Source organism: Perna viridis, chromosome 9 (assembly GCF_037379345.1).
Source record: "Perna viridis isolate PV_CMFRI_1.1 ecotype Kerala chromosome 9, ASM3737934v1, whole genome shotgun sequence".
Classification (NCBI taxonomy): domain Eukaryota; kingdom Metazoa; phylum Mollusca; class Bivalvia; order Mytilida; family Mytilidae; genus Perna; species Perna viridis.
In genome coordinates, this window is record NC_142453.1 from 43715816 (window position 1) to 43727935 (window position 12120).

Below are 12120 nucleotides of genomic sequence, written 5' to 3' on the forward strand. Positions count from 1 at the left end.
AGAACTTTCGTTCCATTTTTGTCAGCTACTTGATAATAGGTATGCTGCCTCAGCTAGTGGTCCTATTCTATGCTTACAGATTTCGGTCCTTTTGGACAACCACTTCCTGTTTACTAACTTTGGGAAGGGGGTATACTCAATGAGTAGTAACTCGCAAACCACTTGTTGGTCTATCATGTCAGATCCATACCTTCAATACCATGTATTGGAATTGATGCATGTTGTGGACCATGACTTTTTGTATTTTGTTTTGTTTTGTTTTGTTTTTTTTCTTTTGGGGTGGTCTAATTTAGCAGTCTCCTCAATCACCATTTAGTCCATAAAAATGTTAATTGAAATCAAGCTTAACCTCTGTTGTGCAATAGGGCTGATTTAATAGTGCTGTTTTATACTGTTGTCAATCTTTAATTGTTTAAAGCACATGTTTTGAGTTTTGTTAATTGAATTAATTCCAAAGTGGAATTTTAGGAAGATGTGAAATTGCATCAGCCAATTTTTATATTCATTAGAAACAAACAAATTTAGTCAAGGACTTAATGGGTTGACTGAATTTTGATGTAGACACAGTCATTGAAAAGTGTTTTTTTATATTTTAACATGGATGCTATAGAGATCTTTGAAAAGTGAGGATGTGCTGAATCTGCATTAAGGAAAGACGGGTTTCAAATATCATCTTTATTTCATTGAATTTATGGTGTAAACCACAATTGTGCTTACAGATTTTGTGAATTATAGGTAATGAATCTAAAAGGGCAAAATTGAGGTCTGAAAATGTTTAAGTTCAAGAATTAAAAAAAAAAACCTTTAAATTTGTATTCGAGTAGTGAGATATTTTGCCTTGAAAAATAAAACACCTTCATTTAAATGAGTGAAGTAGCAAAGTATGTTTTATTGTGTAATATTTTTCCACTGTGGCCAGATTTTAAAGGGGGAGGGTTATGATCACACCAAAGTACTTTAACCCTGCCACAAATTTTTCACACCTGTCCCAAGTCAGGAATTTCTGGCCTCAGTATGTCTAGATTAGTTTTTACCTCTAGTTTATCTATATGTTACTTGAGTATATATAATGATGTTTTGGGTTGCTTATTGAAGAACAATAGGTGGCCTTGGGCTTACATATTTATTCCATTGGGGTTGTTGTCTCTTTGACATATTCACCAAACCTGTTCTTGTTATATTGAAAATATTGATTATATTTGCTTTTTTGTAAAATGTTTTTAATAGATATATTTCTGAGTATTTTAGTACAAATGGACTTTTTATGTGAAGTAGTAGCTACCACTATCTGTAAGGGGACGAAAGGAAAATACATGCTATTTTTCTTTCTTTAATTATTTCTGTAAAAGTAATTTTCACATGGTATTATGCATATCAGCTCTAAATTGTTCATGACTGTTCTTTTGAATTAAAAAAAAAATGGTCTTTGGATGAATCTTATTATAAACACTCTTCAATTAGAAGGCTTATAAGGCCTATTTAATCACAACATTACAGACGGATTTCCAGATGTTGACGTTTTCTTGCAGTCCTGGGCAAAGGAACTCAAAAATTATTGCAGTGTTTTTGCATCTAATTTCACTGACTCCAGTTCTGTCAGTTCAAGATGAATTTGCAGTCATTAATATTCACAAATATGAGTTTTCTAGTGGACAACCTCAGTTGTCTGGTAAGGACAACAGAAACGTCAATATGAGAGATGATGGGGAGAATGTACTTCTACGGCACATCAAAGGAAGATTCTCAACTATAGGGAAGACTGCCAAGGCTAATGGAAGGTTACATATGGTATGGTTTATCGATTAGGATTAAATTATTCTTCTTTAGCAGTTTAATTTTAATGAATTATTGTGCTGAAATATGCTAGGTATATAGCTTGCCTTAATCAGCTGCACTAGAAAGTTGACTCCAGCTCAGTCTGTTAGAGCGCTTGCTATAGAATGAGAGTTCCCACAGTTACTTTGGGATGATTTCCAATAATGGTCAGCTGCAAACAACTCTAATCACAAAAGGGATTACAAACAACTCTACTCAATACAGTAACAAAAAAGAAATTGAATTGGGGAATCAATAGTGGTCTGCAATCTAAGCTCATTTTATTTTTTCAGTTTTGTATATTGTCAGGACTCGAGTTTAATTATAAAAAATACTTAAGATTTTTTGTTAAATCTTTTACCATACTTTGATCTTATGGGAAAACAGGTCGATATTAATGCCAGTCCACTAGACAGACCCCCAAGTAGAATTCCAGTTTGACACATAGATTTTTTTAACTGACTAGTCCGGTGGTTTGTTGAAATTTCATCAATGATTGGATTTGAATCTTACTTTGTGTCCACATTAGTTGTTTTGCGCCTTGCCTGTTAATACCTCTTAGAGCCTAGAGGGGGATAATAGTAATGTAAAATATTCCGAGATAGTGTCTTCAACAGCAAATGGGAAAAGATGTAAAAAGAGACTGGAGAACAAAGCTACGCCTACGTGTTATCTGATCTATACCCAAGACATTCAGCATTTTGACCCCACCAGTGCTACTGAACTCTAGAATGTTTCAGGGGAATGAGCAAGGAGACCTACTTAGGCTCCTTATGGTAAAAGACGATAGTGATGAGGACACAGATAAACTTGATATTTTTAGTTTTTTAGACCTTGAATACATTATTGATTGTTAAATAGATATGTACTTGTGGTAATAAATGATCATTTTCATCATTTTTTTTCTCACATCCAATTTCTGCAGGACCAATATATTTTCTGTAGGACCAGTGGATTGTAAAGTCTGCTGGTCCTGCTGACTAGTTGAAATTTGAGATTTATTTTTTCCCTTGGGAAAATCAAAATATCAAAGGAATTTTAAGTTACTTTTGTTTTTTTTTGGCATGTAAATACTGATATATATGAAAGACATACCTCAGTCTTAGAATTGTGTGTCTTATGAAAATTAGGTGTTTTTGTTCAACAGGATCCTTATGGATGCTCATCAACACCTTGATCCCTCTTTATGAAAAGAACCTATGGTATAAAATGACTACTGACTATTACCTTGATAAAATATTCCTGAAATATTTTTTGAATTTATTTATCTTCACTCTAGCCTGAATCAGACTGTGGTTCTAATGATGAAGAGGGATATGCCAGACTACCACAAGGCTGGATTGCTGTCTTCCATTATCCAGAGAGGGGAACTCAGCAGGATGGCTGTCCGTCTGTAATAGATAGGGTATGACAGTACTTCTATGGCTGTGTTATGTCAATAGTGGACTATCACTACTATTCACACTTTCTTTATGTTACTAATTTCAATATGGTAAAAATGGAGGTGATCCATTTCATTTTAATGAAGCCAGATATATATGTGTATCTTTTTTAAATGAAATGGGGAAGACCTTAAGTGCACCAGTTGAAATGTACTAATTACTGCATCTACAACCATTCAACAAATTAAGTTTCAATTTTTCTTACTCTTGAAATAGCACCATAACAGCATACCTGTATTGACCCTCCCTGCAAGAAGTCACATAATTTTACATATTTATAGCACAATAAAAGCCAGTTAGATCCGAGTTGGTTGAGGATGAGGACCCCTCAGCATTCAGTATCAACAAATCAAAACAGTAGAACAAGCATTCACATGCCAAAAGAATTTTTCATGAGGATCAACAAAACTGAAAGTAAGAAATCTGTCATTAAATTAATATTTTGCTTTGTTTTAGATGCAAAAGGCCTTAATGTTTGGGGCATCTGCTATCATTATCTTGACACTCAACCCAGACATCTTAAAGGAGGTAAGATTCACAACCAAGTAATAAATCTGTCATCCATCTTTCTTAAAAAAATGTGATAATGTCTTTAAGAATGTGAAGTATTTGTTGAATTTTAACCAACAATAAATACACTTTTATTAATTCAACTTATCAATTTATGCAGCACACAAAAAAAGCAAGATATATCTATTCAAATGTATGTACAGAAGATATTTCTGCTGACCACAAGATTTATGATAATGTTTTACCGTCTTGTGATAATAAGAATGTGTATTTCTGAAGTGAATATTTTCCTGATTTGTGTTGATATTTAATTTACAGTTAGAAGTGAAGAGAATTTTTTCCTGTCCTGTAATTATTGTTGAGACAGTTGAGAACATTACTGATATGATCACTGTGCTTAAAAGGTTTGCACAACTAGTGTTACATGTAGGGGAAAATAGTGTTTAGTCTTTTTCCACTGCTACCTAACATATTGAATGTTTGGTATGCAGGTTGAACATGATAAAATTTACAATATTTTTTTTCATATTTTGTTGTCTGCCATAGTGTTACACATGAACTTAGAAATGCTGAGTATCAAACTGTCTTCGTGCCCACAAGTCACACTGTAATTCTCATACCTACATTTCAGATGATATTTGTATTAAGTTTTTTACTAAAGGTTGCAAAATTTAAGATAAAAAATCCACAATTTATTACAGAGTTATCACCTGGAGCAGATGGAGGTATTGAACAACTTTCATGTTCATTTTTTAATTTCACAAGTTTTGATCATGTTTTAAACTAGTGAGGATATCCTTGCAAGGACATTTTTTGTACATGCAGGTTTTGTAAATGCTGTTATTTATTGCATGATTTTATCCTACTAAGCAATATTTAGCAAAATTATTGATGCATATTAAAGAAACTTTGATTTAAACTCTTCTAATTTCAACATTGAATGATATTAGTTTAATCATATTAATTATGTTTAGGAAGAGCCTTTTTCAGTTGCTATTAGATATTCTGTCTAGATTACTAATCACTAGTGCACTTCCTTTACAGTAAAATTAAAGGTAAAGCCAGTATACGGATCAATATGACCCAGAATAATATCCTGGTAAGTCTTCTTGTGTTGTTCATAAGTATGTTACAGATGTCAAGTCAAAGCATGGTTGAATTGTAAACAAATTGTGGATAAAAGAAAGAGCAACCATATTAAAAGCAAGATTTTGCTATTTCTCTGTTCAGTAAGGAAGTAACTGTGAATATGAAGAGAAAAAATTGTTTGCAAACATGTTGTCCTACAGTGGTTTGTGGCCAGGTGGTTTTTCTCTCATAGTCTGACAACCCTCTAAGCAAGGGTTACCCAATTTAACCATTTGGAGTAAACACCTAAAAAGTCCAGTGTGTTTAGCGTCCAACCACTTTGTGATAGGACAGTGGTTAGACATTCTTGATTAAATAATGTTAGTCATTTGGAAAGGGAGGAAAGTGTATGGACATTTTGAGACTTTATGACTGATATTTTATCAAGTGAACTGTAGATTGAATTAATATGTACAAGGGGTAAAACAACTATATAAAACATGAGAACAGGTACAAAATATCTCAAAATACATAATGAAATTCCAATGTGGACGACAGATAATAAAACAAATCAATATTAACCACATACTTGTACAAATCAAAAAGGTGTTATATGTACACATGACATACCCATATACACAAACAACCATTAAGATGACCAGGGCACATGAGGAAAATGGTAGTTGTACAGGTTCATTTACAATTAAGAGGGCAATATATGAATAAATAAATGACAAATTAAAAGGGAGGAAATAAACATAATGAATCAATGATAACATAGACATGAACAGGGGGTTTGACTAATACATAGTTGTTTTACCCCTTATACGTATTAATTCAATCTAAAGTTCACATGATAAAATATCAGTTAAAGTCTCAAAATGTCCATACACTTTCCTCTCTTTCTCAATGACTAACATTATTTAATCAAGAATGTCTAACCACTGTCCTATCACAACTTGTTAAACTTTTGGCTACTGTTAGTTGCTGATAGAACATTTTGAGCACAGCTATGGGCTTATTCTGAGGACTTAGACTTGTGTGATCAAGATTTAACTATTTACACTCCACTTGTTAGTAATTGTCACACTAGATCACTAATTCTATGTAAAGTTAATTTTGTATTATGAATGCTGTAATTATAAAATCTTATCTTACAGAGATATCCAACCTTGACTTTGTGGTCCACCTGTGGCAGGACTTATGGGAAAGGATACCATGAGTGGGATGGAGTTGTCTGCCTTGGGAATCGAAATGAAGAAACGGTAGATAATTCAATGTGGTAGCAGTTAATTAACACTTCAGCTAAGAATCATGCAAAATGTGATTCATGGGTAAAAAGCCTACATATTTTTATTTTTGATATTTTGTTTGAATTGCCACAGTAAACAGAAATTAACATTCAGTTTTTCATATAACCTGTGTTCGTAGGAGATAAAAATTGTATAGAATGCACTGTAGATTTCAAAATTAAGGGAGATAACTCTGTAAATGACACTCAAATACAATAAAATCTATTGGATTTTCAATGTTGATTATCTCATAAGAGCAGGCAGATTAGAATGAATAATTAAACATCTCATAATATAGACCCATAAAACAACTTAATTACAAAAATAAAAATATGCAGCTTTTTTTTGGGGTGTATCACATTTTTCAGATTTTGCATGATTCTTACAAAGACAGCTACTTAAGTAGATGTATAAAATATATTTCATCAGATTCTTAGAAATCCTGAAATTTCAGAAAATGGTTTAAAGTATTTGTTGTTTAAATGACAAACATCATTCACTCCATTTTTTACTGAAGCCATTGGACCACATTGAATACGGAAAACATCCTTATTGAATCCTTGTTGCTAGTTATATTTGATAAGTCAGTGAAATAAGGGAATAAGTTTTTCTTCCATTGAAAATTTGTTTAAAAATCATACAAAAAATAACAGCATTATTAATGGAAATACACCAGGAAATGGCCAATGTGTGGGATTTTGTACCATTATCCAAGAGCTTCTAGGGGCCTTGTGCAGCCCCACAAACTCCCTGCTGAAATTCGTAAATCTTTCTGGGCTAAGCAAAAGTATTTTGTCTCATCATGTAGCTACGGCCATGTAATGATGTAATTTTCAGTATTTTATACTAGCTTTTTTTTTACAATTTGTTGGTAGAATGCGAAAAAAATAACCATTATTTTTGGTTTTTTTTATCCTTGGTATGAATGTTCCTTGGGGTATCCTGCATAGAATTGATGTGGGGATTTTCGAATTGTCGAAAAACGTGGCAGCCAGTACTAAAAACGGAAGGTAGGGGTCAGACAGTAGTTTTTCGCATATATCTCCAAAACTGTTAGGTTTACCCAAATTTTGACATACGACAAACTGTTCAGCATGATGAGATCTATCTATGGTCAAATTTTCGTTTTAATCTGTAAACCCATGTTTGAGTCATTGCCCCTTTTCAACATTTTTGCTATTTTTAATGTTATTTCTTTCAAAAATCTTCTCTTCTGACACTACTTGGCCAATTGGAACCAAACTTGGTATGAATGTTTCTTGGGGTATCTTGCATAGAACATTTGGGGACTTTTGATTTGTCAAAAAAAGACATGGCCGCTGTTATTAAAAATTGAAAATAAGGGTCAGACAGAATTTTTTCGCATATATATCTAAAACCATAAGGTTTAGCCAAATTGTACTTATTGCTGAAATGATCCTCATTATAAAGCTTACAGAAGTCTGCATTGGATCAAAGTTGTCAGATGACTCTTTGGTAACGTTATTGCCCTTGAAATTTTGACAGGTTTTGAACAATTGTGGAAAAAGTAATATGAAACAAAATTTGTAAATGTGTGTTAAGCTGGACACAAATCCATACTACCCACATTAGGGGTAAGAATCCCACAAATCAATGAAAAATGTAGAACCTCACAGAAAAATGTAAGATTGTGGTAGGTTTTTGGTTAAAATTACTATATTTTCTGTGCAAAATACAAAATAATTATGTTTTTACATTAAAAAATTTGCTTTTATATAAAAATCTCTCACATGAGACACTGTCCACAGGGGAGAATCTTCCACATGACATGTTACAAAGGTTAACAGGTATGCATACCTCTGAAATATGTATTAAAGGTTAATATTCGGTTTAAACATTTAAGGAAAAATAGTTTTGAATTATATGAGAAATACATATTTATTACAGTTGTATTTTAAATTACATCATGTAATCTTTGAAATTGTGTACATAGTACTGTTTTAACAAGAATCAGAAACATCCAATGCTAACAGCACTTTGATTTCACTTAAGCCCTAATTTTTCCTTAAAAATTCCCTTATTTTTTCCAAATGTTAGAAAAAGAAGATATAGTGCAGAGCGTGAATTCCGATTATTTTGTTAACTTATTAAATTTATATTTTCTAGGCTGATCCAGCAAATTTCTGGAACTTTTTTTATTCCATTCTGTTGATGTTGATGTTATTAGTGGCTATTAAGACCAGATTCATAGATCTTAGTGATCCTGATGATGCTGAGGTAAGGATGAATAATATCTCCCTATTTGTAAGAGAAGATGTAGTACATTCACCTCCATTCGTACGTCTTATGGTTTTGTTTCCATTTTCTAGGCTTATAGACAGAACAATTCTTATTTTGCATTTAGGTTTAAAAAGATGATTTTTTTTCCAATTTAATCAGTTTTTTTTATAAGAATTAAAAGAATATGGGTATTTGTAAGAGGAGATATACTGTATTCTCCTTGGTAATTTGTTGACACTATGGTTGCATTTTTTTAGCTTCCACTATTGGCAGAACAATTTCATATTCATATTTAAGCTTTGAAAAAAGAGCTTATTTTATCTGATATATTTGATTTATAGTCAATCCCCAAATCCCCTAACTTCCAATTCATGTTTGATATGTAAATTGTAAAATAAGCATGATGAACATAAAAGTTATGATAACTTCATCTTCTCCATTGAAGAATAGCTCATTTGGTATATAACTTCATCATTATGAACATGGTTACTGTTAGATCTGCTAAACCTGAACTTCCTGTTTAGCCAAGTTGATCACATTTGAGTCAGCCCGGCAAAATGGATATTTCTGTATGATTTCTTTAATGTCCAAAAATTATTTGTTTTTGCCCAACAGAGATCTCTGAGGAGACTGGCACATGAATCTCTGATGATGATGGAAACAAGGAAGTATAAATATGATTCTCCTGGTGATATTTGTGCAATATGTCTGGACCAGTTCAGTCCTAAACAGGTAACCAAGTTGCTGTAGACTTTGTTTTCTCTTCTGTAAAATACAATAAATAGTTATTTTATTAAAAAAAAAAAAATATTTTACCAGAAATATGGCTTTCCATATTAATATCTTAACAGCCTTCCAAATTTGAAATTAAACAATTAATGAATTGTAATACTTAGAAGTTAACAGTTTGTGGTCTACTTATTTATCTGAATGTGTTCATTATTTTTCCGTAAACAGCATTTCACAAAAACTTAGGAACTTTAAAAACAAATGTATGGAACAAATCTTTAAAAGCTTCAGCTAACTTTCCAACCTAAGGAAAATAATGAAAAGCACTTGTATTTTGTAGAAACTGCGGGTACTTCCATGTTCACATGAGTTCCATACCAAATGTGTGGACCCATGGCTAGTTAAAAACAGAACCTGTCCATTGTGTAAACTTAACATCATTGGTAAGTCTGAACCTTCAGGTGCACTCACATTCATTGGTAAGTCTGAACCTTCAGGTGCACTCACTCTCATTGGTAAGTCTGAACCTCCGGGTAAGTCTGAACTTCCAGGTGCACTCACTCTCATTAATAAGTCTGAACCTCCAGGTGCACTCACAATCATTGATAAATCTGAACCTCCTGGTGTACTCACTACCATTGATAAGAGTTACTCTCTGGGTGAACTTTCTATTTATGGTAAGTCTGAACCTATACATGAACTCATAGTAAATTGGACCATTTGGATGAATGGACTGTCATTGGTATTTTTGAGCTTCTGGATGAACTCACTGACATTGGTAAGTCTCAACCTGTGGCTGAACTCTATGTAATTGGTATGTCTGAACCTATACACTGGTTGAACTTACTGTCATTGGTAAGTTGGAACCTATCCATGGCATTGAACTCTGCTATTGGTAAGTCTGAACCTATCCATTGAGTGATTTCTTAGTCATTGGTAAGTCTGAACCTTTGGGTGACCTCACTGACATCGGTAAGTCTGAACCTATCTGTTGGGTGAACTCAGTGTCATTGGTAAGTCTGAACCTCTTTGTGAACTCACTGGTATTGGTAAGATTTAATCTATCCATTGGGTGAACTTAATGTCATTGCTAAGTCAGAACCTTTGGGTGAACTCTATATTATTGGTAAGTCAGAACCTATCCATAGGGTGAACTCAATGCAATTGGTCATCGGAATCTCTGAACCACTTTACAGCATAAACTCTATGTGTTTGTATATATCTGAACCTCCCCTTTGTCTAAACTGGTGAGCCAGTTTTGTTTTGGAACCACATGCCATCAATATGTATACATTGTATGTTATTTTCATTGTTTGAACCCTATGCCGTCTTTAGATAAAAAAACATATTTATTTATTTGCTGTTTCAGAAACCTTGCATGGTGGTTATCTTTGAAAGGGCAGCAGGAGAGCTATAGAAGTTTGACAATTAAGTACTTTAGACAGAGTCCATTATGTAGTACATTAGTACATGTTACTTGATGTGACTTAATGATAATCTTGTATGATAAGTTTTGTTCCACCATTGGTCTAGGCTATATCTAGGTTTAAGTTTTTGTGTGACCAATGTTCATCATTGAAAATCTTTGTGATTAAGTTTTTAAGAGATATAAAATTCACCTTTTTGTGACTCAGTTAATCATTAAATATCTTTTGTTTTAAATGAAGATGTGCAAAAAAAAAAGAAGGGGAGATCAACCAACTTGAAGGTTTATCACATTTAGAGCAATGTACTACTACATATAAAGTTTAGGCATCATTAGATGCATGAGGGAAGATCCTTTAATAGGGGAGAAAACACAATGTAATGGGTTCAAATGCTTCATGTGATATTCATTTTGTGAGACTAGCATGATACTGTCAGAGGAGGACGGCATTTGTTATGAATTTTATTACTTTTAAGAATTACTTGTAAAAAAAGTGTGTTGATTGATATACCTCCAATGAATCTATAATGTTATCAAAGAATTTCTATAGTGCTAACAGTCAATTTAACATCAAGGGAACCAAGATTCCAGGGGAAATGAAAAGAATGTTCTCCAGGAACAAAGACCATATATGGAAAACAGACAAACACAAAATGTTTAGGGATGTAATAATATTGATACATTTTATCTTCCTGATTCTGCTTCTTTATCAGTTTTTAGTGAAAATTATTGGGGACAATTCTCAGCAGTGAAATTTGGTGAAAGGATATTTAATTAAGATAGCAATTTTAAATTTGTTAATTTACCACTATTGTGAAGATAATGTGATACAAATTTTTCATGTTTAATTTGTAAAGCTGGGAAAAATATGCTACATATGTATTAAATCTGACACATATAAGCATATGTTAAGGACCATTATAGAAACAGGTGTTGTTGTATATATAGTAGCCCATAGAAATGTATGTTTTCCAAAATCCTTTCCTTTTATTTATAAACTTATAAGGAAAATATATTTTAACATATTAGTTTATAAATCCTCAGTCTTAAGCTTACCAGTGTGTTTTCCAAATGGGTGACACTGTTGTCCTTAATATGTGAAAACATGATAAATGTATGTTTTTTTGTATATTTTGAAATCAGATGAAATACACATGCTGCATTTTTTTCCTTTGTAGGTTTGATATTTAATGTTAAACATAAAATGTAGTAGTATGTTAGATTGTTATGTAACTGTGACTGTTATGTGATCAAAACTTTTAATGTTTATTTATGCATGTATTTATTTACTATATTTTACAGTTATACATTTTTTTCATTGTTGCTGTTTTTGTAGTGTTTGTTGAGATACAAATGTACAATGCATACTTGTGTATTAAGTGTCAGTCCCTGTAAGAATCAAGCAGTAGGTGAAACATGATATGAAAAAACCTACCATTTTGATAATGTAATTTGACTATTAGCACCATCAGAATCAAGGAAAACAGACAAGATTTTCCATATCATGCTGGCCTATTGAGTTACAATTTCATTGAAATGCACTGAAAATGAACATTTCAAGGGCATATAACTCTGTCAAAAACTTCATTTTTCTAAG

At 32.5% G+C, this 12120-nt stretch overlaps 1 protein-coding gene across 2 annotated transcripts; it reads left to right on the forward strand.

Moving 5' to 3' along the window:
• Positions 1 to 1453: 1453 nt before the first annotated feature.
• LOC148608643 (RING finger protein 215-like) lies at positions 1454 to 10784 on the forward strand. Of its 2 annotated transcripts, XM_088544618.1 has the most exons (10): positions 1454 to 1788; positions 3095 to 3220; positions 3714 to 3785; positions 4086 to 4171; positions 4812 to 4866; positions 5996 to 6100; positions 8255 to 8365; positions 8984 to 9100; positions 9438 to 9540; positions 10467 to 10784. In XM_088544618.1, the coding sequence occupies exons 1-10, from the start codon at positions 1510 to 1512 to the stop codon at positions 10490 to 10492; spliced, it is 1080 nt and encodes a 359-aa protein (XP_088400744.1). In that variant the 5' UTR covers positions 1454 to 1509; the 3' UTR covers positions 10493 to 10784. The 2 variants fall into 2 exon arrangements, with proteins under 2 accessions (XP_088400744.1, XP_088400745.1); XM_088544619.1 differs by lacking the exon at positions 8984 to 9100 and having other exon boundaries at positions 10467 to 10640.
• The last annotated feature ends 1336 nt before the right edge of the window (positions 10785 to 12120 follow it).

Coding starts and splice junctions, on each gene's coding strand:
- LOC148608643 (XM_088544618.1), top strand. CDS start 1,510: ATGTTGACGTTTTCTTGCAGTCCTGGGCAAAGGAACTCAAAAATTATT. Junction 4,172..4,811: donor ATGATCACTGTGCTTAAAAG/GTTTGCACAACT, acceptor CTTCCTTTACAG/TAAAATTAAAGGTAAAGCCA. Junction 9,101..9,437: donor ACCAGTTCAGTCCTAAACAG/GTAACCAAGTTG, acceptor TGTATTTTGTAG/AAACTGCGGGTACTTCCATG.